The 23,639-nt window shown below is 47.4% G+C and overlaps 1 protein-coding gene across 2 annotated transcripts in view; it reads left to right on the top strand.

Annotated features, from left to right (window-relative positions):
- The window catches only part of LOC144504645 (IQ motif and ankyrin repeat domain-containing protein 1-like), a 137,147-nt gene that overhangs the window by 5,552 nt on the left and 107,956 nt on the right, over positions 1-23,639 (top strand). The window contains exon 2 of one of the 2 annotated variants that reach the window (XM_078230330.1): positions 18,255-18,446. In XM_078230330.1, the coding sequence (XP_078086456.1) occupies positions 18,255-18,446 (192 nt within the window). Of the gene's footprint in view, positions 1-18,063; positions 18,206-18,254; positions 18,447-23,639 lie in introns of those variants that run through there. The other variant, XM_078230338.1, reaches the window with a different exon arrangement.

Below are 23,639 nucleotides of genomic sequence, written 5' to 3'. Positions count from 1 at the left end.
CATTCGGCCCATCGAGTCTGCACCGACCACAATCCCACCCAGGCCCTATCCCCGTATCCCTACATATTTACCCGCTAATCCCTCTAACCTACGCATCCCGGGACACTAAGGGGCAATTGAGTTTGGCCAATCAACCTAACCCACTCATCTTTGGACTGTGGGAGGAAACTGGAGCACCCGGAGAAAACCCACGCAGACACGGGGAGAATGTGCAAACTCCACACAGACAGTGACCCGAGCCGGGAATCGAACCCAGGTCCCTGGAGCTGTGAATCAGCAGTGCTAACCACTGTGCTACCGTGCTGCCCCGGGTCCCTGGAGCTGTGAGGCAGCAGTGCTAACCACTGTGCCACCGTGCCACCCATAGTTCGATAGAGTCTTTTAAGAGACTTTTAGATAAGTACATGGAACTTAGTAAGATAGAGGGTTATAGGTAAGCCTAGTAATTGCGAAGGTAGGGACATGTTCGGCACAACTTTGTGGGCTGAAGGGCCTGTATTGTGCTGTAGTTTTTCTATGTTTCTATGCTGACTTTGTCTGATTTTACCACTGCCTTCCAAATGCTAAGTTATGAAATCCTTGATAATGGACTCCAGCAACTTCCCCTGTACCGACGTTAGGCTCACTGGTCTATAGTTCCCTGTTTTCTCTCTACCTCCCTTTTTGAATACTGCGCTTACATTAGCTACCCTCCAATCTGTAGGAATCAGTCCAGAGTCCAAAGAATTTTGGAAAATAACTACCAATGGATCTACTATTTCCAGGGCCACTTCCTTAAGTACTCTGGGATGAAGATTATCAGGAACTGGAGATTTATCCACGTTCAAAACCATCAAATTTCCCCAAAACCATTTCTCTACTAATGCTGGTTTCCTTCAGCTCCTCACTGAAACTTGTTTCTAGAACATAGAACAGTACAGCACAGAACAGGCCCTTTGGCCCACGATGTTGTGCCGAGCTTTATCTGAAACAGTTTCTCTTAGCACTTCTGGTACATTATTCATGTCTTCCTTTGTGAAGACTGAAGCAAAGTACAAATTTAATTCCCAGCCATTTCTTTATTCCCCGTTATGAATTCTCCCGTTTCTGACTGTAAGGGGCCTACATTCGTTTTTGTCAATCTTTTTCTCTTTACATATCTATAGAAACTTTTAGTCAGTTTTTATGTTCCCCGCTAGCTTACTTTCATACTCTATTTTTCCCTTAATCAATCCTTGGTCCTCCTTTGCTGAATTTTAAACTGTTTCTAATCCTCAGGCCTATTGCCTTTTCTTACCCATTTGTATGCTTCTTCCTTGAATCTGATACTCTCTCTAATTTCCATTGTGAGCCATGGTTTGGCCACAATTCCCTGACCACTCTTGCGTCAAACAGGAATAAATAACTTCTGGAGTTAGTTCAGCTATTCATTCTTTAAATGCCTGCCATTGCCTGTCCACTGTCTTTCCTTTCAGTAATGTTTCCCAGTCCATCATGGCCAATTCATGCCTCATACCATCATAGTTCCCTTTATTGAGATTCAGGACCCTGGTCTCAGAATCAACTACATCACTATCCACCTTGATAAAGAATTCTACCATATTATGGTCACTCGTCCCTAAGAACGAACAAAGAACAAAGAAAATTACAGCACAGGAACAGGCCCTTTGGCCCTCCAAGCCTGCACCGACCATGCTGCTGGACTTAACTAAAACCCCCTACGCTTCCGGGGACCGTATCCCTCTATTCCCATCCTATTCATGTACTTGTCAAGATGTTCCTTAAAAGTCACTACTGTATCCGCTTCCACTACCTCCCCTGGCAACGAGTTCCAGGCCCCCACCACTCTCTGGCTGAGGAATTAAAAAGGAATGGCTGAGGAATTAAATTTATACTTTGCTTTAGTCTTCAGAAAGGAAGACATGAATAATGTACCAGATATTCTGAGAGAAACAAGTTTTAGTGAGGAGCTGAAGGAAATCAGCATTAGTAGAGGAGATTTACAAGGATGTTGCCTGGGTTGGGGAGCATGCCTTATGAGGTTAGGTTGAGAGAGCTCAGTCTTTTCTCCTTGGAGAGGCGAAGGATGAGAGGTGACCTGATAGAGGTGTATAAGATGTTGAGGGGTATTGATAGAGTGGAAACTCAGAGGCTTTTACCCAGGGCTGTAATGGTTGCCACAAGAGGACACAGGTTTAGGGTGCTGGGGAGTAGGTACAGAGGAGATGTTAGGGGTAGGTTTTTCACTCAGAGGGTGGTGGATGCGTGGAATCAGCTGCCGGTAGTGGTGGTGGAGGCGGATTCGATAGGGTCTTTTAAGAGACTTTTGGATAAGTTCATGGAGGTTAGTAAGATAGAGGGTTATAGTTAAGCCTAGTACCATAGAACCATAGAACCATAGAAAATTACAGCTCAGAAACAGGCCTTTTGGCCCTTCTTGTCTGTGCCGAACCATTTTATGCCTAGTCCCACTGACCTGCACTTGGACCATATCCATCCACACCCCTCTCATCCATGAACCCGTCCAAGTTTTTCTTAAATGTTAAAAGTGACCCCGCATTTACCACTTTATCCGGCAGCTCATTCCACACTCCCACCACTCTCTTCCACACTCCCACCACTCTAGGAGGTAGGGACATGTTCGGCGCAACTTGTGGGCCGAAGGGCCTGTTTGTGCTGTATCTTTTCTATGTTCTATGTTCTCTGTGTAAAAAATCTGCCTCGTACATCTCTTTTAAAACTTGTCCCTCGCACCTTAAACCTATGCCCCCTAGTAATTGACTCTTCCACCCTCTAAGGAAAAAGCTTCTGACTATCCACTCTGTCCATGCCTCTCATAATCCTGTAGACTTCTATCGGGTCTCCCCTCAACCTCCGTCACTCCAGTGAGAACAAACCAAGTTTCCTCAACCTCTCCTCATATCTAATGCCCTCCATACCAGGCAATATCCTGGTAAATCTTTTCTGTACCCTCTCCAAAGCCTCCACATTCTTCTGGTAGTGTGGCGACCAGAATTGAACACTATATTCCAAGTGCAGCTTCACTAAGGTTCTATAAAAACCATAAGACCATAAGACATAGGAGCAGAAGTAAGGCCATTCGGCCCATCGAGTCCACTCCACCATTCAATCATGGTTGATTTCAACTGCATTTACCCGCTCTCTCCCCATAGCCCTTAATTCCTCGAGAAATCAAGAATTTATCAATTTCTGTCTTGAAGACGCTCAACGTCTCGGCCTCCACAGCCCTCTGTGGCAATGAATTCCACAGACCCACCACTCTCTGGCTGAAGAAATTTCTCCTCATCTCTGTTCTAAAGTGACTCCCTTTTATTCTAAGGCTGTGCCCCCGCGTCCTCGTCTCCCCTGTTAATGGAAACAACTTCCCTACGTCCATCCTGTCTAAGCCGTTCATTATCTTGTAAGTTTCTATCAGATCTCCCCTCAACCTCCTAAACTCCAATGAATATAATCCCACGATCCTCAGACGTTCATCGTATGTCAGCAGCAACATGACTTGACAATTTTTAAACTCAATACCCCGGCCGTTGAAGGCAAGCATGCCGTATGCCTTCTTGACTACCTTCTCCACCTGCATTGCCACTTTCAGTGACCTGTGTACCTGTACACCCAGATCCCTTTGCCTATCAATACTCTTAAGGGTTCTGCTATTTACTGTATATTTCCTATCTGTATTAGACCTTCCAAAATGCATTACCTCACATTTGTCCGGATTAAACTCCATCTGCCATCTCTCCACCCAAGTCTCCAACTGATCTATATCCTGCTGTCTCTCACTAGATTGCCAACTAATCCTTTCTCATTGCACAACTCCCAGTCCAAGATGGCCTCTCCCTTGTTGGTTCCTCAATGTATTGCTCCAGAAAACCATCCCGTATACACTCCAGAAATTCCTCCTCTATTGTACTGTGACTAATTTGACTCTCCCAATCTACATGCAGATTAAAGTTGCCGATAATCACAGATGTTCCTTTAACACATGCATCTCTGATTTCCTGTCTAATGCTTTCCCCAACATCACCACTACAGTTTGCTGGTCTGTAAACCACCCCCATTAATGTTTTTTGCTCCTTGCTGTTTCTTAACTCAACCCATCGAGATTCCACATCATCCATGCTAATATCTTTCTTCAATATCTTATCAATATCATCTTTAATCAAAAGATGACAGCTAGGGGATTTTCACAGTAACTACATTGCAGTGTGAATGTAAGCCTACTTGTGACTAATAAATAAAGTTTTACTTTATTTAGGGAGTGGGATAGCTTGATCTTGGTTTCAGATAAAGCTCGGCACAACATCGTGGGCCGAAGGGCCTGTTCTGTGCTGTACTGTTCTATGTTCTATGTTCTACTTTACTTTAATACACCAGATTTAGACTCACCAATGCCCTTTGTAAGTATCTTTTCCTTTCCGTCCGATCCTCCTAAACACTGAATAACCCTCAATGTTTAGTTCCCATCCTTGCTCACCTTGAAGCCACGTCTCCGTAATGTCAACTCTATCATCCCCTTTACATCTATCTGTGCAGCTAATTCATCCATTTTGTTTCGAATGTTCGGAACATTCAGGTACGAAACCTTAAGGTGGCACTTTTAACATTTCATCGAATCATAGAATCCTGCAGTGCAGAAGGAGGCCAAGCGGCCCATCGAGTCTGCACCGATCACAATCCCACCCAGGCCCCAACCCCATAACCCCAGTTTTTTACCCTAGCTAGTCCCCCTGACATTTTCTTTTCCCTTTCCTACTATTTTTTACTCCGTCCTTACCTGACTCTGGCCCTTGATTTCTCTGCCTATCACTTTCCTGATTCTCCTTACTGTCTTTTCCTCTTGTTCTTAATTCCCCTGCTCTGAATCCTTGCAAAGGTTCCCATCCCCTTGCCAGATTAGTTTAAACCCTTCTCAGCCACTCTGGCAAGTACCCCCCACCAGGCCATCAGTCCCGATCCTGCCCAGGTGTAACCCATCCAGTTTGTACAGGTCCCACCTCCCACAGAACCGGTCCCAATGCCCCAGGAATATGGAACCCTCCCCCTCACACCATGTTGTCAGCCACGTATTCATCCCCCTGACCTGCTGTTTCTGCTCTGACTAGCACGTGGCACAGGCAGTAATCCTGACATCACTACCTTTGAGGTCCTACTTTTCAGCTTGCTTCCGAGCTCCCTATATTCTGCTTTTAGGACCTCAGCTTTAAATTGGGAAAAAGGAATTTATCCACTACATACTAATCATCTCCCTGTCTTGCAACCTCTACTGGTGCAGCAGGGCAAACACACTCTGAAGGTTCAAAAGTTGAAAAGCAAAAAGCACCTCTTTCATCTCTGCACCAAATTCCCATGATGCTCCACATTCACACACTCACTCTGGCTGTGTCTCATTCAGGGTGTACTCTCTCCCGACTGCCCGTGTGCCAGTCTCCCCTCGGAAGACAACCCGCCCATTGCTGGTATTCGTCTCGTCAGCTTCTCTGAACTGCTTCCAATTGATTCACTTCCTTCCTGAAGTAAGGTGACCAATACTGTACACGATTGGCGGTACGGTAGCACAGTGGTTAGCGCTGCTGCCTCACAGCTCCAGGGACCCGGGTTCGATTCCCAGCTCAGGTTACTGTCTGTGTGGAGTCTGCACGTTCTCCCCGTGTCTGCGTGGGTTTCCTCCGGGTGATCCAGTTTCCTCCCACATTCCAAAGGTGTGCTGGGTTAGCACTGGCCATGCTAAATTCTCCCTCAGTGTACCCAAACAGACGTCAGAGTGTGGCGACTAGGGGATTTTCACAGTGACTTCATTGCAGTGTTAATGTAAGCCTGCTTGTGACTAATAAAGTTTTACATTATTTTAATACACCAGATTTAGACTCACCAATGCCCTCTCTAAGTAAAAACAACCTCTCCACTTTTATAATTTTATTCATTCGTGGGGCATGGGCGTCGCTGGCTGGGCCAGCATTTGTTTCCCATCCCTAGTTGCCCTTGAACTGAGTGGCTTGAGGCCATTTCAGAGGGCAGTTGATTGTCAACCACATTGCTGTGGCTCTGGAGTCACATGTAGGCCAGACCGGGTAAGGACGGCAGATTTCCTTCCCTAAAGGACATTAGTGAACCAGATGTTTTTTTCCGACAATCGACAATGGTTTCATGGTCATCAGTAGATGCTTAATTCCAGATATTTTTTATTGAATTCTAATTGTACCAGCTGCCGTGGTGGGATTCGAACCCGGGTCCCCGGAACATTAGCTGAGTTTCTGGATTAATAATAATACCATGAGGCCATCCCCTCCCCTAATCAATTCCTTCTCACAATAAATGATGACATTCTATAACCTTTCCTAGTTACTTACTGTACCAAGTGTCTAACACGTGAAACAGAGTATCAGCGTTGAGGGAGCTCTGTGGAAATCCTACAGGAGTCGGTGTGAAGAACAAAGAGTCATAGAGGTTTACAGCATAGAAACAGGCCCTTCGGCCCAACTTGTCCATGCCACGCGTTTTTTTATAAACCTCTAAGCTAGTCCCAATTGCCCGCATTTGGCCCATATCCCTCTACACCCATCATATGCATGGAACTACCAATGCTTTTTAAAAGACAAAATTGTACCCACCTTTAACACTACCTCTGGCAGCTTGTTCCAGACACTCACCACCCTCAGTTTGAAAAGATTGCCCCTCTGGAACATAGAACATTACAGCACAGTACAGGCCCTTCGGCCCTCGATGTTGCGCCGACCAGTGAAACCAATCTAAAGCCCCTCTAACCTACACTATTCCAATATCATCCATATGTTTATCCAATGACCATTTAAATGCCCTTAATGTTGGCGAGTCCACTACTGCTGCAGGCAGGGCATTCCACGCCCTTACTACTCTCTGAGTGAAGAACCTACCTCTGACATCTGTCCTATATCTATCACCCCTCAATTTAAAGCTATGTCCCCTCGTGCTAGCCAACACCATCCGAGGAAAAAGGCTCTCACTATCCACCCTATCTAATCCTCTGATCATCTTGTATGCCTCTATTAAGTCACCTCTTAACCTTCTTCTCGCTAACGAAAACAACCTCAAGTCCCTCAGCCTTTCCTCATAAGACCTTCCCACCATACCAGGCAACATCCTGGTAAATCTCCTCTGCACCCTTTCCAATGCTTCCACATCCTTCCTATAATGCGGTGACCAGAACTGTACGCAATACTCCAAGTGCGGCCGCACCAGAGTTTTGTACAGCTGCAACATGACCTCATGGCTCCGAAACTCAATCCCTCTACCAATAAAAGCTAACACACCGTACGCCTTCTTAACAACCCTATCAACCTGGGTGCCAACTTTCAGGGATCTATGCACATGGACACCGAGATCTCTCTGCTCATCCACACTACCAAGTATCTTACCATTAGCCCAGTACTCTGTATTCCTGTTACTCCTTCCAAAGTGAATCACCTCACACTTTTCCGCATTAAACTCCATTTGCCACCTCTGAGCCCAGCTCTGCAGCTTATCTATGTCCCTCTGTAACCTGCAACCACCTTCCGCACTGTCCACAACTCCACCGACTTTAGTGCCATATGCAAATTTACTAACCCATCCTTCTACATCCTCATCCAGGTCATTTATAAAAATGACAAACCGCAATGGCCTCAAAACAGATCCTTGCAGTACACCACTAGTAACTGAACTCCAGGATGAACATTTCCCATCAACCACCACCCTCTGTCTTCTTACAGCTAGCCAATTCCTGATCCAAACCGCTAAATCACCCTCAATCCCATGCCTCCGTATTTTCTGCAATAGCTTACTGTGGGGAACCTTATCAAACGCTTTACTGAAATCCATATACACCACATCAACCGCTTTACCCTTATCCACCTCTTTGGTCACCTTCCCAAAGAACTTAATAAGGTTTGTGAGGCATGACCTACCCTTCACAAAACCGTGCTGACAATCCCTATTCAAACTATTCCTTTCTAGATGATTATAAATTCTATCTCTTATAATCCTTTCCAAAACTTTGCCCACGACAGAAGTAAGGCTCACTGATCTATAATTGCCAGGGTTGTCTCTACTCCCCTTCTTGAACAAGGGGACAACATTTGCTATCCTCCAGTCTTCTGGCACTGTTCCTGTCGACAATGATGACATAAAGATCAAAGCCAAAGGCTCTGCAATCTCCTCCCTAGCCTCCCAGAGAATCCTGGGATAAATCCCATCCGGCCCAAGGGACTTATCTATTTCCACACTTTCCAGAATTGCTAACACCTCCTCCTTATGAACCTCAATCCCGTCTAGCCTGTATCTCAGTATTCTCCTCAACAACATTGTCTTTTTCCCGTGTGAATACTGACGAAAAATATTCATTTAGCGCCTCTCCTATCTCTTCGGACTCCACGCACAACTTCCCACTCCTGTCCTTGACTGGCCCTAATCTTACCCATGTGATTCTTTTATTCCTGACAAACCAATAGAAAGCTTTAGGGTTTTCCTTGATCCTACCTGCCAAAGACTTCTCATGTCCCCTCCTGGCTCTTCTTAGCTCTCTCTTTAGGTCCTTCCTGGCTAACTTGTAACTCTCAAGCGCCCTAACTGAGCCTTCATGTCTCATCTTTACGTAAGTCTCCTTCTTCCTCTTCACAAGAGATTCAACTTCTTTAGTAAACCACGGTTCCCTCGCTCGGCCACTTCCTCCCTGCCTGACAGGTACATACTTATCAAGGACACGCAGTAGCTGTTCCTTGAACAAGCTCCACATTTCAATTGTGCCCATCCCCTGCAGTTTCCTTCCACATCCTATGCATCCTAAATCTCACCCAATCGCATCATAATTTCCTTTCCCCCAGCTATAACTCTTGCCCTTTGGTATATACCTATCCCTTTCCATTGCTAAGGTAAACGTAACCAAATTGTGGTCACTATCACCAAAGTGTTCACCTACCTCCAAATCTAACACCTGGCCTGGTTCATTACCCAGTACCAAATCCAATGTGGCCTCGCCTCTTGTTGGTCTATCTACATACTGTGTCAGGAAACCCTCCTGCACACATTGGACAAAAACCGACCCCTCTAAAGTACTCGAACTATAGCTTTTCCAGTCAATATTTGTAAAGTTAAAGACCCCATAACAACTACCCTGTTACTTTCGCTCCTATCCAGAATCATCTTTGCAATCCTTTCCTCTACATCTCTGGGACTTTTCGGAGGCCTATAGAAAACTCCCAACAGGGTGACCTCCTTTCCTGTTTCTAACCTCAGTCCAAACTACCTCGGTAGACGAGTCCTCATCAAAAGTCCTTTCTGCCACCATAATACTGTCCTTGACTAACAATGCCACACCTCCCCCTCTTTTACCACCTTCCCTGATCTTACTGAAACATCTAAACCCCGGAACCTGCAACAACCATTCCTGTCCCTGCTCTATCCATGTCTCCGAAATGGCCACAACATCGAAGTCCCAGGTACCAACCCATGCTGCAAGTTAACCCATCTTATTCTTGGCGTTGAAGTAGACACACTTCAAACCATGTTCCTGCCTGCGGGTACACTCCTGCGACCTTGAAACCTCATCCATGACCTCACTACTCTCAACCTCCTGTACACTGGAGCTACAATTCAGGTACCCACACCCCTGCTGAATTCGTTTAAACCCTCCCGAAGAGCATTAGCAAATTTCCCTCCCAGGATATTGGTACCCCTCTGGTTCAGGTGTAGACCATCCCGTTTGTCGAGGTCCCACCTACCCGAGAATGACCCCCAATTATCCAGGTATCTGAATCCCTCCCTCCTGCACCATCCCTGTAGCCACGTGTTCAACTGCTCTCTCTCCCTATTCCTCTCCTCGCTAGCACGTTGCATGGGTAACAAACCAGAGATAACAACTGTGTTTGTTCTAACTCTTCGCTTCCACCCTAACTCCCTGAATTTCTGCCTTACATCCCCATCCCTTTTCCTACCTATGTCTTTGGTGCCGATGTGAACCACGACTTGGGGCTGGTCCCCCTCCCCCTTAAGGATCCCGAAAACACGATCCGAGACATCATGGACCCTGGCACCTGGGAGACAACACACCAACCACGAGTCCCTCTCGTTCCCACTGAATATCCTATCTGTCCCCCTAACTATGGAGTCCCCAATAACTAATGCTCTACTCCTCTCCCCCCTTCCCTTCTGAGCAACAAGGACAGGCTCTGTGCCAGAGACATGTACCCCACGGCTTACCCCTGTTAAATCGTCCCCCGCATCAGTATCCAAAACGGAATACTTGTTATTCAGAAGAATGGCCACAGGGGATCGCTGCTCTGACTGCTTCTTACCCCTTTGAACAGTCACTTTTGTATCTCTCTCCTCTCACCTTAAACCTATGCCCTCCAGTTTTAGACTCCCCTAGCTTTGGGAAAAGATATTGACTATCTAGCTGATCTGTGCCCCTCATTATTTTATAGACCTCTATAAGATCACCCCTCAACCTCCTACGCTCCAGAAAAAAAGTCCCAGTCTATCCAGCCTCTCCTTATAACTCAATCCAGCAAGTCCTGGTAGCATCCTAGTAAATCTTTTCTGAACTCTTTCTAGTTTAATAATATCCTTTCCATAATAGGGTGACCAGAATTGTACACAGTATTCCAAGTGTGGCCTTACCAATGTCTTGTACAACTTCAACAAGACATTCCAACTTCTGTATTCAATGTTCTGATCGATGAAACCAAGCATGCCGAATACCTTCTTCACCACTCTGTCCACCTGTGACTTCACTTTCAAGGAGCTATGAACATGTACCCCTAGATCTCTTTGTTCTGTAACTCTCCCTAACGCCCTACCATTAACTGAGCAAGTCCTGCCCTGGTTCAATCTATCAAAATGCATCACCTCACGTTTATCTAAATTAAACTCCATCTGCCATTCGTGAGCCCACTGGCCCAATTGATCAAGATCCCATTGCAATCCGAGATAACCTTCTTCATTGTCCACTCTGCCACCAATCTTGGTGTCATCTGCAAACTTACTAACCATGCCCCCTATATTCTCATCCAAATCATTAATATAAATGACAAATAACAGTGGACCCAGCACCGATCCCTGAGGCTGGTCACAGGCCTCCAGTTTGAAAAACAATTCTCTACAACCATCCTCACTTCTGTCAAGAAGCCAATTTTGTATCCACTTAGATACCTCACCCTGGATCCCGTGAGATTTAACCTTATGCAACAACCTATCATTCAGTATTTTGTCAAAGGCCTTGCTAAAGTCCATGTAGACAACATCAACTGCACTGCCCTCATCTACCTTCTTGGTTACCCCTTCAAAAAACTCAATCAAATTTGTGAGACATGATTTTCCACTCACAAAGCCATGCTGACTGTCCCTAATCAGTCCTTGCGTCTCTAAATGCCTGTAGATCCTGTCTCTCAAAATACCTTCCAACAATTTACCCACCACAGATGTGAGGCTCACTGGCCTGTAGCTCCCAGGCTTTTCCCTGCAGCCCTTTTTAAACAAAGGCACGACATTTGCCACTCTCCAATCTTCAGGCACCTCACCCGTGACTATCGATGATTCAAATATCTCTGCTAGGGGACCCGCAATTTCCTCCCGAGCCTCCCACAATGTCCTGGGGTACACTTCATCAGGTCCCGGGGATTTACCTACTTTGATGCACTTTAAGACTTCCAGCACCTCCCTCTCTGTAATATGTACACTCCTCAAGACATCACTATTTATTCCCCCAAGTTCCCTAACATCCATGCTTTTCTCAACAGTAAATACTGATGAGAAATATTTATTTAGGATCTCGCCCATCTCTTGTGGATCTGCACATAGATGACCTTGTTGATCCTTAAGAGGCCCTACTCTCTTCCTTGTTACTCTTTTGCCCTTTATGTATTTGTAGAAGCTCTTTGGATTCGCCTTTGCCTTATCTGCCAAAACATAGAACATAGAACATAGAAAGCCACAGCACAAACAGGCCCTTCGGCCCACAAGTTGCGCCGATCACATCCCCACCTCTAGGCCTATCTATAGCCCTCAATCCCATTAAATCCCATGTACTCATCCAGAAGTCTCTTAAAAGACCCCAACGAGTTTGCCTCCACCACCACCGACGGCAGCCGATTCCACTCACCCACCACCCTCTGAGTGAAAAACGTACCCCTGACATCTCCTCTGTACCTATCTCGTGTCCTCTTTTTGCCCTCCTGATTTCTCTCTTAACTCTTCTCCTACACCCCCTCTACTCTTCAAGGGATTCACTTGATCCCAGCTTATGCATGTCATGTGCCTCTTTCTTCTTCTTGACCAGGGCCTCAATATCCCGAGTCATCCCGACTTCTACCAGCCTTGCCCTTCACTGTAAGAGAAATGTTTACCCTGAACCCTGGTTAACACACTTTTGAAAGTCTCCCTCTTCCCAGATGTCCCTTTGCCTTCCCACAGACTCCCCCAATTAACTTTTGAAAGTTCCTGCCTGATACCATCAAAATTGGCCTTGCCCCAATTTAGAATTTTAACTTTTCAATACATATTCAATACAGGTCTTCAAAATTAGGAGGGGCTTTGATAGAGTAAATAAGAAGAAAAAAGTAAAGTAAAAGTTTATTTATTAGTCACAAGTAAGGTTTACATTAACACTGCAATGAAGTTACTGTGAAAATTCCCCTAGTCGCCACACTCCGGCGCCTGTTTGGGTCAATGCACCAAACCAGCACGCCTTTCAGACTGTGGGAGGAAACCGAAGCACCCGGAGGAAACCCATGCAGACACGGGGAGAATGTGCAAACTCCACACAGACAGTGACCCAAGCTGGGAATCAAACCCGGGTCCCTGGCGCTGTGAGGCGGCAGTGCTAACCACTGTGCCACCGTGCTGCCCCAGGTCCCTGGCGCTGTGAGGCGGCAGTGCTAACCACTGTGCCACCGTACTGTTAATTCTGGTGACAGGGGGTTCATTAAGCAGAAAGATACAGATTCACAAACCGGAGTTTGGGCTGGAGAGGAGTAGGGACAGGGAGAATGATTTTATGAAGCAAATAGTTGTGATCTGGAAGGTGCTGACTGTTTCAATATCAACTTTCCAAATAGAATTGGATGAAGAGGAATAAAATGTCTGTCGAACTGTGGGCAAAGAGCAAGGAGAGTGGGATGAACTGGAAAGGCAGCATAAGCATCATGGGTCAAAAGAGCTTCTTCTGTTGTGACCGATTTACGATGCTGTTCCTGGGGTGTAGGTACACCCACAGTGCTGTTAGGGAGGGAGTTCCAGGATTGTGACCCAGCGACTGTGAAGGAACGGCCGATATATTTCCAAGTCAGGATAGTGAGTGACTCGGAGGGGAATCTCCAGGTGGGGGTGTTCCCAGGTATCTGCTGCTCTTGTCCTTCTAGATAGAAGTGGTCATGGGTTTGGGAGGTGCTGCCTAAGGAGCCTTGGTGAGTTGCTGCAGTGCATCTTGTAGATGGTACACACGGCTGCCACTGTGCGTTGGTGGTGGAGGGAGTGGGTGTTTGTGGATGGGGTGCTGATCAAGCGGGGCTGCTTTGTCCTGGATGGTGTTGAGCTTCTGGAATGTTGGAGCTGCACCCATCCAGGGAAGTGGGGAGTGTTCCATCACACTGCTGACTTGTGCCTTATACCTAAGGATAGAAACATAGAAAGAAGAACAGGAGGCGGCCATTTGGCCCTTTGAACCTGCTCCGCCATTCATTATGATCATGGCTGATCATCCAACTCACTAGCTTGACCTCGCTTTCCCCTCATATCCTTTGATCCCTTCACCCTATGACTACATCTAACTTCTTCTTGAAAACATACAGGGCGAGATTTTATGGCCTTGCTCGTCCCAAAACTGTAACATCCTGCCCAAGGTCAGCAGACCTTTCCATTGTCTGCCCCTCGCCGGCTGCGATTCCCGTGGCGAATGGGCTGGTAAAATTCCAGCCACAATGTTTTGGCCTCAGCTACATTCAGTGGTAGCAAATTCCACAGGCTCACCACGCTCTGGGTGAAGAAATTTCTCCTCATCTCCGTCCATAGAACCATAGAATTCCTACAGTACAGAAGGAGGCTATTCAGCCCATCAAGTCTGTACCGACCATAATCTCACCCAGGCCCTATCCCCATAGCCCCATGCATTTAGCCTCTAATCCCCCTGACACTAAGGTCAATTTAGCATGGCCATTCCACCTAAACCGCACATCTTTGGACTGTGGGAGGAAACCCACGCAGACACGGGGAGAATGTGCAAAACTCCATGCAGACAGTGACCCGAGGTCAGAATTGAACCTGGGTCCCCGGTGCTGTGAAGCAGCAGTGCTAACCACGGTGCTACCGTGCCGCCCTGAAAGCCCTAAAAGGTTCTTATTCCTCGACTATAACCCCTGGTTGTGGGCTGGCTCGTTCAGTTCAGTTTCTGGTCAGTGGTAACACCCCCAGGATGTTAGTGTGGGATTCAATGATGAAATACAATTAAATGTCAAGAGTGAAGCTTCGAAAGCCTGGCTGGGAGGTGTGTGTCGCGAATGTTTGTCACATGTCAGCCTCAGCCTGGATCTGATCCAGGTCTTGCTGCATTTGGACATGAACTGATTCAGTATCTGAAGAATGATGCTGAACATTGTGCAATCATGAGCGAAGATCCCTGCTTCTGACCTTATAATGGAAGACATGTCACTGATGAAGCAGCTGAAGATGGTTGGGACCAAGACACCATTCTGAGGAACCTGCCTTCTTTGTGCCACTTATGATCCAGTGAGCAGTGGGTTTTCCACCTAATTCCCATTGACTCCAGTGTTGCTGGGGCTCCTTGATACCACACTCATAGAACTTAGAACATAGACAATAGAACATTACAGCACAGGAACAGGCCCTTCGGCCCATTACAGCACAGGGACAGGCCCTTTGACCCATTACAGCACAGGAACAGGCCCTTCGGCCCATTACAGCACAGGAACAGGCCCTTCGGCCCATTACAGCACAGGAACAGGCCCTTCGGCCCATTACAGCACAGGAACAGGCCCTTCGGCCCATTACAGCACAGGAACAGGCCCTTCGGCCCATTACAGCACAGGAACAGGCCCTTCGGCCCATTACAGCACAGGAACAGGCCCTTCGGCCCATTACAGCACAGGGACAGGCCCTTCGGCCCATTACAGCACAGGAACAGGCCCTTTGGCCCATTACAGCACAGGAACAGGCCCTTCGGCCCATTACAGCACAGGAACAGGCCCTTCGGCCCATTACAGCACAGGAACAGGCCCTTTGGCCCATTACAGCACAGGAACAGGCCCTTCGGCCCATTACAGCACAGGAACAGGCCCTTCGGCCCATTACAGCACAGGGACAGGCCCTTCGGCCCATTACAGCACAGGAACAGGCCCTTTGGCCCATTACAGCACAGGAACAGGCCCTTCGGCCCATTACAGCACAGGGACAGGCCCTTCGGCCCATTACAGCACAGGAACAGGCCCTTCGGCCCATTACAGCACAGGAACAGGCCCTTCGGCCCATTACAGCACAGGAACAGGCCCTTCAGCCTATTACAGCACAGGAACAGGCCCTTCAGCCTATTACAGCACAGGAACAGGCCCTTCAGCCTATTACAGCACAGGAACAGGCCCTTCAGCCCATTACAGCACAGGAACAGGCCCTTCGGCCTATTACAGCACAGGAACAGGCCCTTCAGCCCATTACAGCACAGGAACAGGCCCTTCGGCCCATTACAGCACAGGAACAGGCCCTTCAGCCCATTACAGCACAGGAACAGGCCCTTCAGCCCATTACAGCACAGGAACAGGCCCTTTGACCCATTACAGCACAGGAACAGGCCCTTTGACCCATTACAGCACAGGAACAGGCCCTTCAGCCCATTACAGCACAGGAACAGGCCCTTCAGCCTATTACAGCACAGGAACAGGCCCTTCAGCCCATTACAGCACAGGAACAGGCCCTTCGGCCCATTACAGCACAGGAACAGGCCCTTCGGCCCATTACAGCACAGGAACAGGCCCTTCAGCCCATTACAGCACAGGAACAGGCCCTTCAGCCTATTACAGCACAGGAACAGGCCCTTCGACCCATTACAGCACAGGAACAGGCCCTTCGGCCTATTACAGCACAGGAACAGGCCCTTCGGCCTATTACAGCACAGGAACAGGCCCTTCAGCCTATTACAGCACAGGAACAGGCCCTTTGACCCATTACAGCACAGGAACAGGCCCTTTGACCCATTACAGCACAGGAACAGGCCCTTCGGCCCATTACAGCACAGGAACAGGCCCTTCAGCCCATTACAGCACAGGAACAGGCCCTTCAGCCCATTACAGCACAGGAACAGGCCCTTCAGCCCATTACAGCACAGGCACAGGCCCTTCGGTCCACAATGTTGTGCTGAACATGCACCAAATTAAACTAATCCCTTCTGCCTGTCCTTGGTCCATATCCCTCTATTTCTCGCATATTCCTGTGCTTATCTAAAAGCCCCTTAAACACCCCAATCGTATCTGCCTCCACCAGCACCCCTGGCAGTGCGTTCCAGACACCCACCACTCTCTGTGTAAAAAAACTTGCCCCTCACATCTCCTTTGAACTTTCCCCCTCTCACCTTAAGTGCATGTCCCCGAGTATTAGACATTTCAACTCTGGGAAAAAGGTTCTGATTGTCAACCCTATCCATGCCTCTCATAATTTTATAGACTTCCTCAGGTCTCCCCTCAGAGAAAACAGGCCTAGTTTGTCCAGCCTCTCCTTATAGCTCACACTCTCTAATCGAGGCAGCATCCTGGTAAACCTCTTCCACACCCTCTCCAAAGCCTCCACATCCTTCCTGTAAAGTCGGTGAAATGCTGCCTTGATGTCGAGGGCAGTCACTCTCACCTCATTCTGGAGTTTGAACCAAGGTTGTAATGAGGTCAGGAGCTGAGTGCCGCAGGCGAAACCCAAACTGAGCGTCCGTGAGCAGGTTATTGCTGAGTAAATGCTGCTTGATAAAGCTGTTGGTTACCCCACCCTTCACTTTGCTGATTGCTACGCAGTCCGACCAAAACATTTAAACATGCTCCATTTCTGATTGCTGTTAGAGAGACAGCGAGGGAATCAACAGAGAGAGAGAGAGGGAATCAAACAGAGAGAGAGAGGGAATCCGACAGAGAGAGAGAGGAAATCAAACACAGAGAGAGAGGGAATGAAACAGAGAGAGAGAGAGAATGAAACAGAGAGAGAGAGGGAATCAAACAGAGAGAGAGGGAATCAAACAGAGAGAGAGAGGGAATCAAACAGAGAGAGAGAGGAAATCAAACACAGAGAGAGAGGGAATCAAACAGAGAGAGAGAGGGAATCAAACAGAGAGAGAGAGGGAATCAAACAGAGAGAGAGAGGAAATCAAACACAGAGAGAGAGGGAATCAAACAGAGAGAGAGAGGGAATCAACAGAGAGAGAGAGAGGGAATCAAACAGAGAGACAGCGAGGGAATCAACAGAGAGAGAGAGAGGGAATCAAACAGAGAGAGAGAGGGAATCAACAGAGAGAGAGAGAGGGAATCAAACAGAGAGACAGCGAGGGAATCAACAGAGAGAAAGAGGGAATCCGACAGAGAGAGAGAGGGAATCCGACAGAGAGAGAGAGGGAATCAAACAGAGAGAGAGAGGGAATCAAACAGAGAGAGAGAGGGAATCAAACAGAGAGAGAGAGGAAATCAAACACAGAGAGAGAGGGAATCAAACAGAGAGAGAGAGGGATCAGACAGAGAGAGAGAGAGGGAATCAGACAGAGAGAGAATCCGACAGAGAGAGAGAGAGAGAATCCGACAAAGAGAGAGAGAGAGAATCCGACAGAGAGAGAGGGGGAATCAAACAGAGACAGAGAGGGAATCAGACACACACAGAGAGAGAGGAAATATGACAGAGAGAGAGAGGGAATCAGACAGAGACAGAGAGAGGAATCAGACAGAGAGAGAGAGAGGGAATCAGACAGAGAGAGAGAGAGGGGGAATCAGACAGAGAGAGGGAATCAGACACAGAGAGAGAGAGGAAATATGACAGAGAGAGAGAGGGAATCAGACAGAGACAGAGAGAGGAATCAGACAGAGAGAGAGAGAGAGGGAATCAGAGAGAGAGAGACAGAGAGGGAATCAGACAGACAGAGAGAGTGCAGGGAGTCAGAGGGAGGAGGATCCAGTGGGATTAATTCTCAGAGCAGAGATGGAGAGTGGGAAATGAGGATGAGTACATGGTGAGTGTATCCCAGCATGTTTTCCAGTATGATCCTCTTATTCCCACAGGTTGCTGATTTGGACTCCAGAAATGGAATCAGAAATGGAGAAATGGGGAGAGTGATTTGTGAAAGGCACCAGTTGGCACTGGTGGATTGCACTGATGCTCACGGTAACACTCCTCTCTCAGAGGCCGCGGGCGGCGGCCACCCTGAAGCCATTAAGTTCCTGATTGAGAAAGGAGCCAATCCAAACTCAAAGGTATCGGCGGTTTGTGAGAGACATTTGCTCATTGCCTTTCACTCCTCACTCTGTGTTGGAAATGCATGGAGCAGCTGTTAATTCCAGCACCGAGAGAGACAGGTTTTGCTGTGTCACATGTATACCTGTGTCTCCATGTGTCTCTGTGTGCCTCTCTGTGTGCCTCTCTGTGTGCGTCCCTGTGTGTGTCTCTGTGTGTGTCCCTGTGTGCGTCCCTGTGTGTGTCTCTGTGTGTGTCCCTGTGTGTGTCTCTCTGTGTGCCTCTGTGTGTGTCCCTGTGTGTGTCTCTGTGTGTGTCTCTGTGTGTGTCCCTGTGTGTGTCTCTCTGTGTGCCTCTGTGTGTGTCCCTGTGTGTGTCCCTGTGTGCGTCGATGTGTGCGTTGATGTGTGTGCTTCTGTGTGTGCCTCTGTGTCTCTCTCTGGGTGCCTCTGTGTGCGTCGATGTGTGTGCCTCTGTGTCTCTCTCTGTGTGTTCCTCTTTGTCTCTGTGTGTCCCTGTGTGTCTCTCTGCGTGTCCTGTGTGCCGCTCTGTGTGTCTCTCTCTGTCTCTCTGTGTGACTCTGTGTGTGTCCCTCTTTGCCTCTCTGTGTGGCAAAGGAGTTAAATAGATATTTTGCATTGGTCTTTACTGTCGAAGGTACCACAGACATCCCATAAATAGTAAAAACCACAGGGAAGGAATGAAGTACAATCATTATCACCAGAGAATTAGTTTTAGGCAAACTGATGGAGTAAAAGACTGATCTGATTATTTGTACCCAGAGTCTTAAAGGAGGCAGCAACAGAGTTTGTGGATACAGTGGTATCATTTTCCGAAAGTCCTTAGATTGTGGAACTGTGTCAAAGGATTGGAAAACTGACAATGTGACACCTTTGTTCAGAAAGGGAAGGAGGCAGGAAATGACAGGCCAGTCAGTCTAGCTTCAGGTATTGGAAAACGATCAGAATCGATTATTCAGGAGAGATTGGCAGTGCGTTTGGAAAGTCACAATCTGATCACGCAGTCAGCTCAGCTTCATTCAGGGGAAATCGTATCTGAAACATCTACCCGAGTTCCCTGAGGAGCTATCAGCCAGGGTAGGTAAAGGGGAAACAGTGGAAGTATATTTGGATTTTCAAAAGGCATTTGATAAGGTGCCACACAAGACAGGTGTTGATGGTGTTGGCATGGATACAGGATTGGCTAACTGACAGGAACCAGCAAATAGCGATAGGGGGGTCTTTCTCCGGTTGGAGAGCAGTAATGAGTCGCTAATGTTCAGGAGAGGAAATAGGGATAATCCCGGAAATTATAGATTGGTGAGTCTCACATCAGTGGTTGGGAAGCTATTGGAGAGAGTTTTTAGGGATAGGATTTATGAGCATTTGGAAAAACATGGCCGAATTGGGGAAAGTCAGCGTGGCTCTGTGTGGGGCAGGTCATGTCTTACTAACTTGATTGGTTTTTTCGAGGAGGTGACGAAGGTGATTGACGAGGGTAGGGCAGTAGATGTTGTCTACATGGTTTTAGTAAGGCTTTCGACAAGGTCCCTCATGGTAGGCTCATCCAGAAGGTTAAGATGCCTGGGATCCACGACTTGGCCGCTTGAATTCTGAATTGGTTTTCCCAAAGAAGTCAGAGAGTAGCGGTGGAAGGGTGTTGTTCTGGCTGGAGGTCCGTGACTAGTGGTGTTCTTCAGGGATCTGTACTGGGACCTCTGCTGCTTGTGATATATAGAAATGACTTGGAAGAAAACATAGATGTGTGGTTTAGTAAGTTTGCAGAGACACAAAGATAGGTGGAGTTGTGGATAGTGTAGAAGGTTGTCAAAGGATACAGCGGGGTATAGATCAGTTGCAGATATGGGTGGAGAAATGGCAGATGGAGTTTAATCCGGGAAGTGTGAGGTGCTGCACTTTGGGAGGTTGAATGTTAAGGGTAAATATACAATTAATGGCAGGACCCTGAACAGCATTGACGTACAGACGGAGCTTGGGGTTCAAGTCCACAGCTCCCTGCAAGTGGCCACACAAGTAGATAGAGTGGTAAAGAAGGTGTACGGCACGCTTGCCTTTATTGGTCGGGGCATTGAGTACAAGAGTCAGGATGTCATGTTGCAGCTTTATAAAACTTTGGTTAGGCTGCACTTAGAGCATTGCGTTCAATTCTGGTCACCACATTACAGGAAGGATGTGGAGGCTCTGGACAGGGTGCAGAAGAGGTTTACCAGGATGCTGCCTGGATTGGAGGGTATGAGCTATAAGGAGAGGCTGGACAAAGTAGGGCTGTTTTCTCTGGAGCGGTGGAGGCGGAGTGGAAACCTGATAGAAATCTATAAAATTATGAGAGGCATGGATAGGGTTGACAATCAGAATCTTTTTCCCCAGAGTTGAAATGTCTAATACTCGGGGACATGCACTTAAGGTGAGAGGGGGAAAGTTCAAAGGAGATGTGAGGGGCAAGTTTTTTTACACAGAGAGTGGTGGGTGTCTGGAACGCGCTGCCGGGGGTGGTGGTGGAGGCAGATACAACAGGGGTGTTTAAGGGGCTTTTAGACAAGCACAGGAATATGCGTTAAATAGAGGGATACGGAGCAAGGGCAGGCAGAAAGGATTAGTTTAATTTGCCGTTATGTTCAGTGCGACATTGTGGGTGAAAGGGCCTGGTCCTGTGCTGTAATATTCTATGTTCTAACTGGGGTTCAGTACTGGGACCGCAGCTCTTCACAATATTAATGATTTGGAGGAGAGAACAGCGTCTACTGTGTCCACATTTGCTGATGATACACAGGTGGGAGGGAAGGCAGGCTGTGAGAAAGATAGAAATAGTTTAGAGAGAGATTGGCACGCTGAGTGGGCAGAAAACTGACCAATGGAATTCAATGGGGAAAATGTGAGATTGTTCATTTTGGAGGAAAGGCAGATTATTATTTAAATGGAGAGAGGCTGCAGAAAGCTGCAGCACAAAGGGACTTGGAGGGTTGTTGTTCCTGAAACCCAGAAAGCGAGCGTACAGGCGCAGACAGTAACAGGAAGGTAAGTGGAATGCTGACTTTTATTTGAAGGGGGCTGGAGTACAAAAGTAAAGAGGTGTTGCTGCAGCTGTTCAAGATATTAGTGAGGCCACATTTAGAATACTGTGCAGAGATTTGGTCTCCTTATTTAAGGAAAGATATGTTATCGTTGGAGACAGCACAGAGGAGGTTTACTAACATGATCCCTTAATATGGAGTTGCCGGCGTTGGACTGGGGTGGGCACAGTAAGTAATCTCACAACACCAGGTTAAAGTCCAACAGGTTTATTTGGTAGCACGAGCTTTTGGAGCGTTGCCTGATGAAGGGGCAGCGCTCCGAAAGCTGTGGTACCAAATAAACCTGCTGGACTTTAACCTGGTGTTGTGAGACTTCTTACTAGGATGATCCCAGGTACTGGTACTGAGGGACTGCCCTATGAGGAAAGATTAAACAGAGTGGGTCTGTTCAGAAGAATGAGGTGATATGATTGAAATATATCCGATTCTCAGGGGGTTAGAGAGGGTAAATGTTAGTAGGATGTTTCCATTCAGGGGAGAGTGTGGGACCAGAGCGTGTAGTCACAGAATAAGGGGGTGTTCATTTAAGATGATTTTGAGAAAGAATTTCTTCTCACAGAGAGTGGTGAATCTTTGGAATCCTTTACCTCAGGAAGCTGTGGAAACCGAGTCCTTGAACATTCTCAGGGCTGAGATCGATAGGTCTTTAATCAGTCAGGGAATTAAGAGCTATGGAGAGAAGGCAGGAAAATGGACGTAGGGAGTATTAAATCAGCCATGATCCTATTAAAATGGAAGAGCAGGCTTGAGGGGCTGAATGGCCTCCTACTGTTCCTATTTCTTATGGTCTTATGGATCCATTGGTTGTGGAATGGCTCAGCTCTATCACTTGCTGTTTATGCTGTTTGGCACACAAAACGTTCTGTGTTGCAGCTTCACCAGGTTGATACCTCATGTTTAGGTTTGTCTGCTACTGCTCCAGGCCTCCCCTCCTGCACTCTCCATTGAACCAGGGTTGATCCCCTGGCTTGGTGGTATTAGAAACATAGAAACTAGAAGCATGAGGAGGCCATTCAGCCCTTCGAGCCTGCTCCACCATTCATTATGATCATGGCTGATCATCGAATTCAAGAGCCTGATCCCCTCCTTCCCCCCATATCCTTTGATCCCCTTCGCCCCAGGCGCTATATCTAACTGCTTCTTGAAAACATACACTGTTTTGGGGTCAACTACTTGCTGTGGTAGCAAATTCCATAGGCTGTCCATTCTCTGGGTGAAAAAATGTCTCCTCATCTCTGTCCTAAACGGTCGACCCTGAATCCTCAGACTGTGACCCCTGGTTCTGGACTCCCCCACCATTGGGAACATCCTTCCTGCATCTACCCTGTCTAATCCTGTTAGAAATGTATAGGTTTCTAGGAGATCCCCCATCAATGTTCTGAACTCCAGTGAATATACTAACTAACTGGTTCAATTTCTCCTCATATGCCAGTCCCGCCAACCCTGGAATCAGCCTGGTAAACCTTTGCTGCACTCCCTCGAGAGCAAGAACATCCTTCCTCAGATAAAGATACCAAAACTGCACACAATATCCCACACAGCACCAGGGACCCAGGTTCGATTCCGGCCTCGGGTCACTGTCTGTGTGGAGTTTGCACATTCTCCCTGTTTCCTCCGGGTGCTCCTGTTTCCTCACACGGTCCAAAGATTTGCAGGTTATGTGGACTCACCACCATAAATTGCCACTTAGTGCCCAAAGATATGTAGGTTAGGTGGATTAGCCAAGGGAAATGTGTGTGGTTACGGTGGGCCTCGGTAAGATGCTCTTTCGGAGAGTCGGTGCAGACTTGATGGGCCGAATAACGTCCTGTTGCAATGTAGGGATTCTGTGATTCTATAATCCCTGCTCCTGTACTCAAAACCTCTCGCAATGAAGGCCAACATACCATTTGCCTTCTTTACCGCCTGCTGCACCTGCATGCTTACCTTCAGCGACTGGTGCACAAGGACACCCAGGTCCCGCTGCACACTCCCCTCTCCCAATTTACACCCATTCAGGTAGTAATCTGCCTTCTTGTTTTTGCTTCCAAAGTGAATAACCTCACACTTATCCAAATTATTCTGTATCTGCCATTGATTAGCCCACTCATTCAGCTTGTCCAATAGAAACATAGAAACGAGG

The sequence above is a fragment of the Mustelus asterias genome, chromosome 2 (genome assembly GCF_964213995.1).
Source record: "Mustelus asterias chromosome 2, sMusAst1.hap1.1, whole genome shotgun sequence".
Lineage (NCBI taxonomy): Eukaryota > Metazoa > Chordata > Chondrichthyes > Carcharhiniformes > Triakidae > Mustelus > Mustelus asterias.
This window is presented reverse-complemented; position numbering and strand designations above follow the sequence as displayed.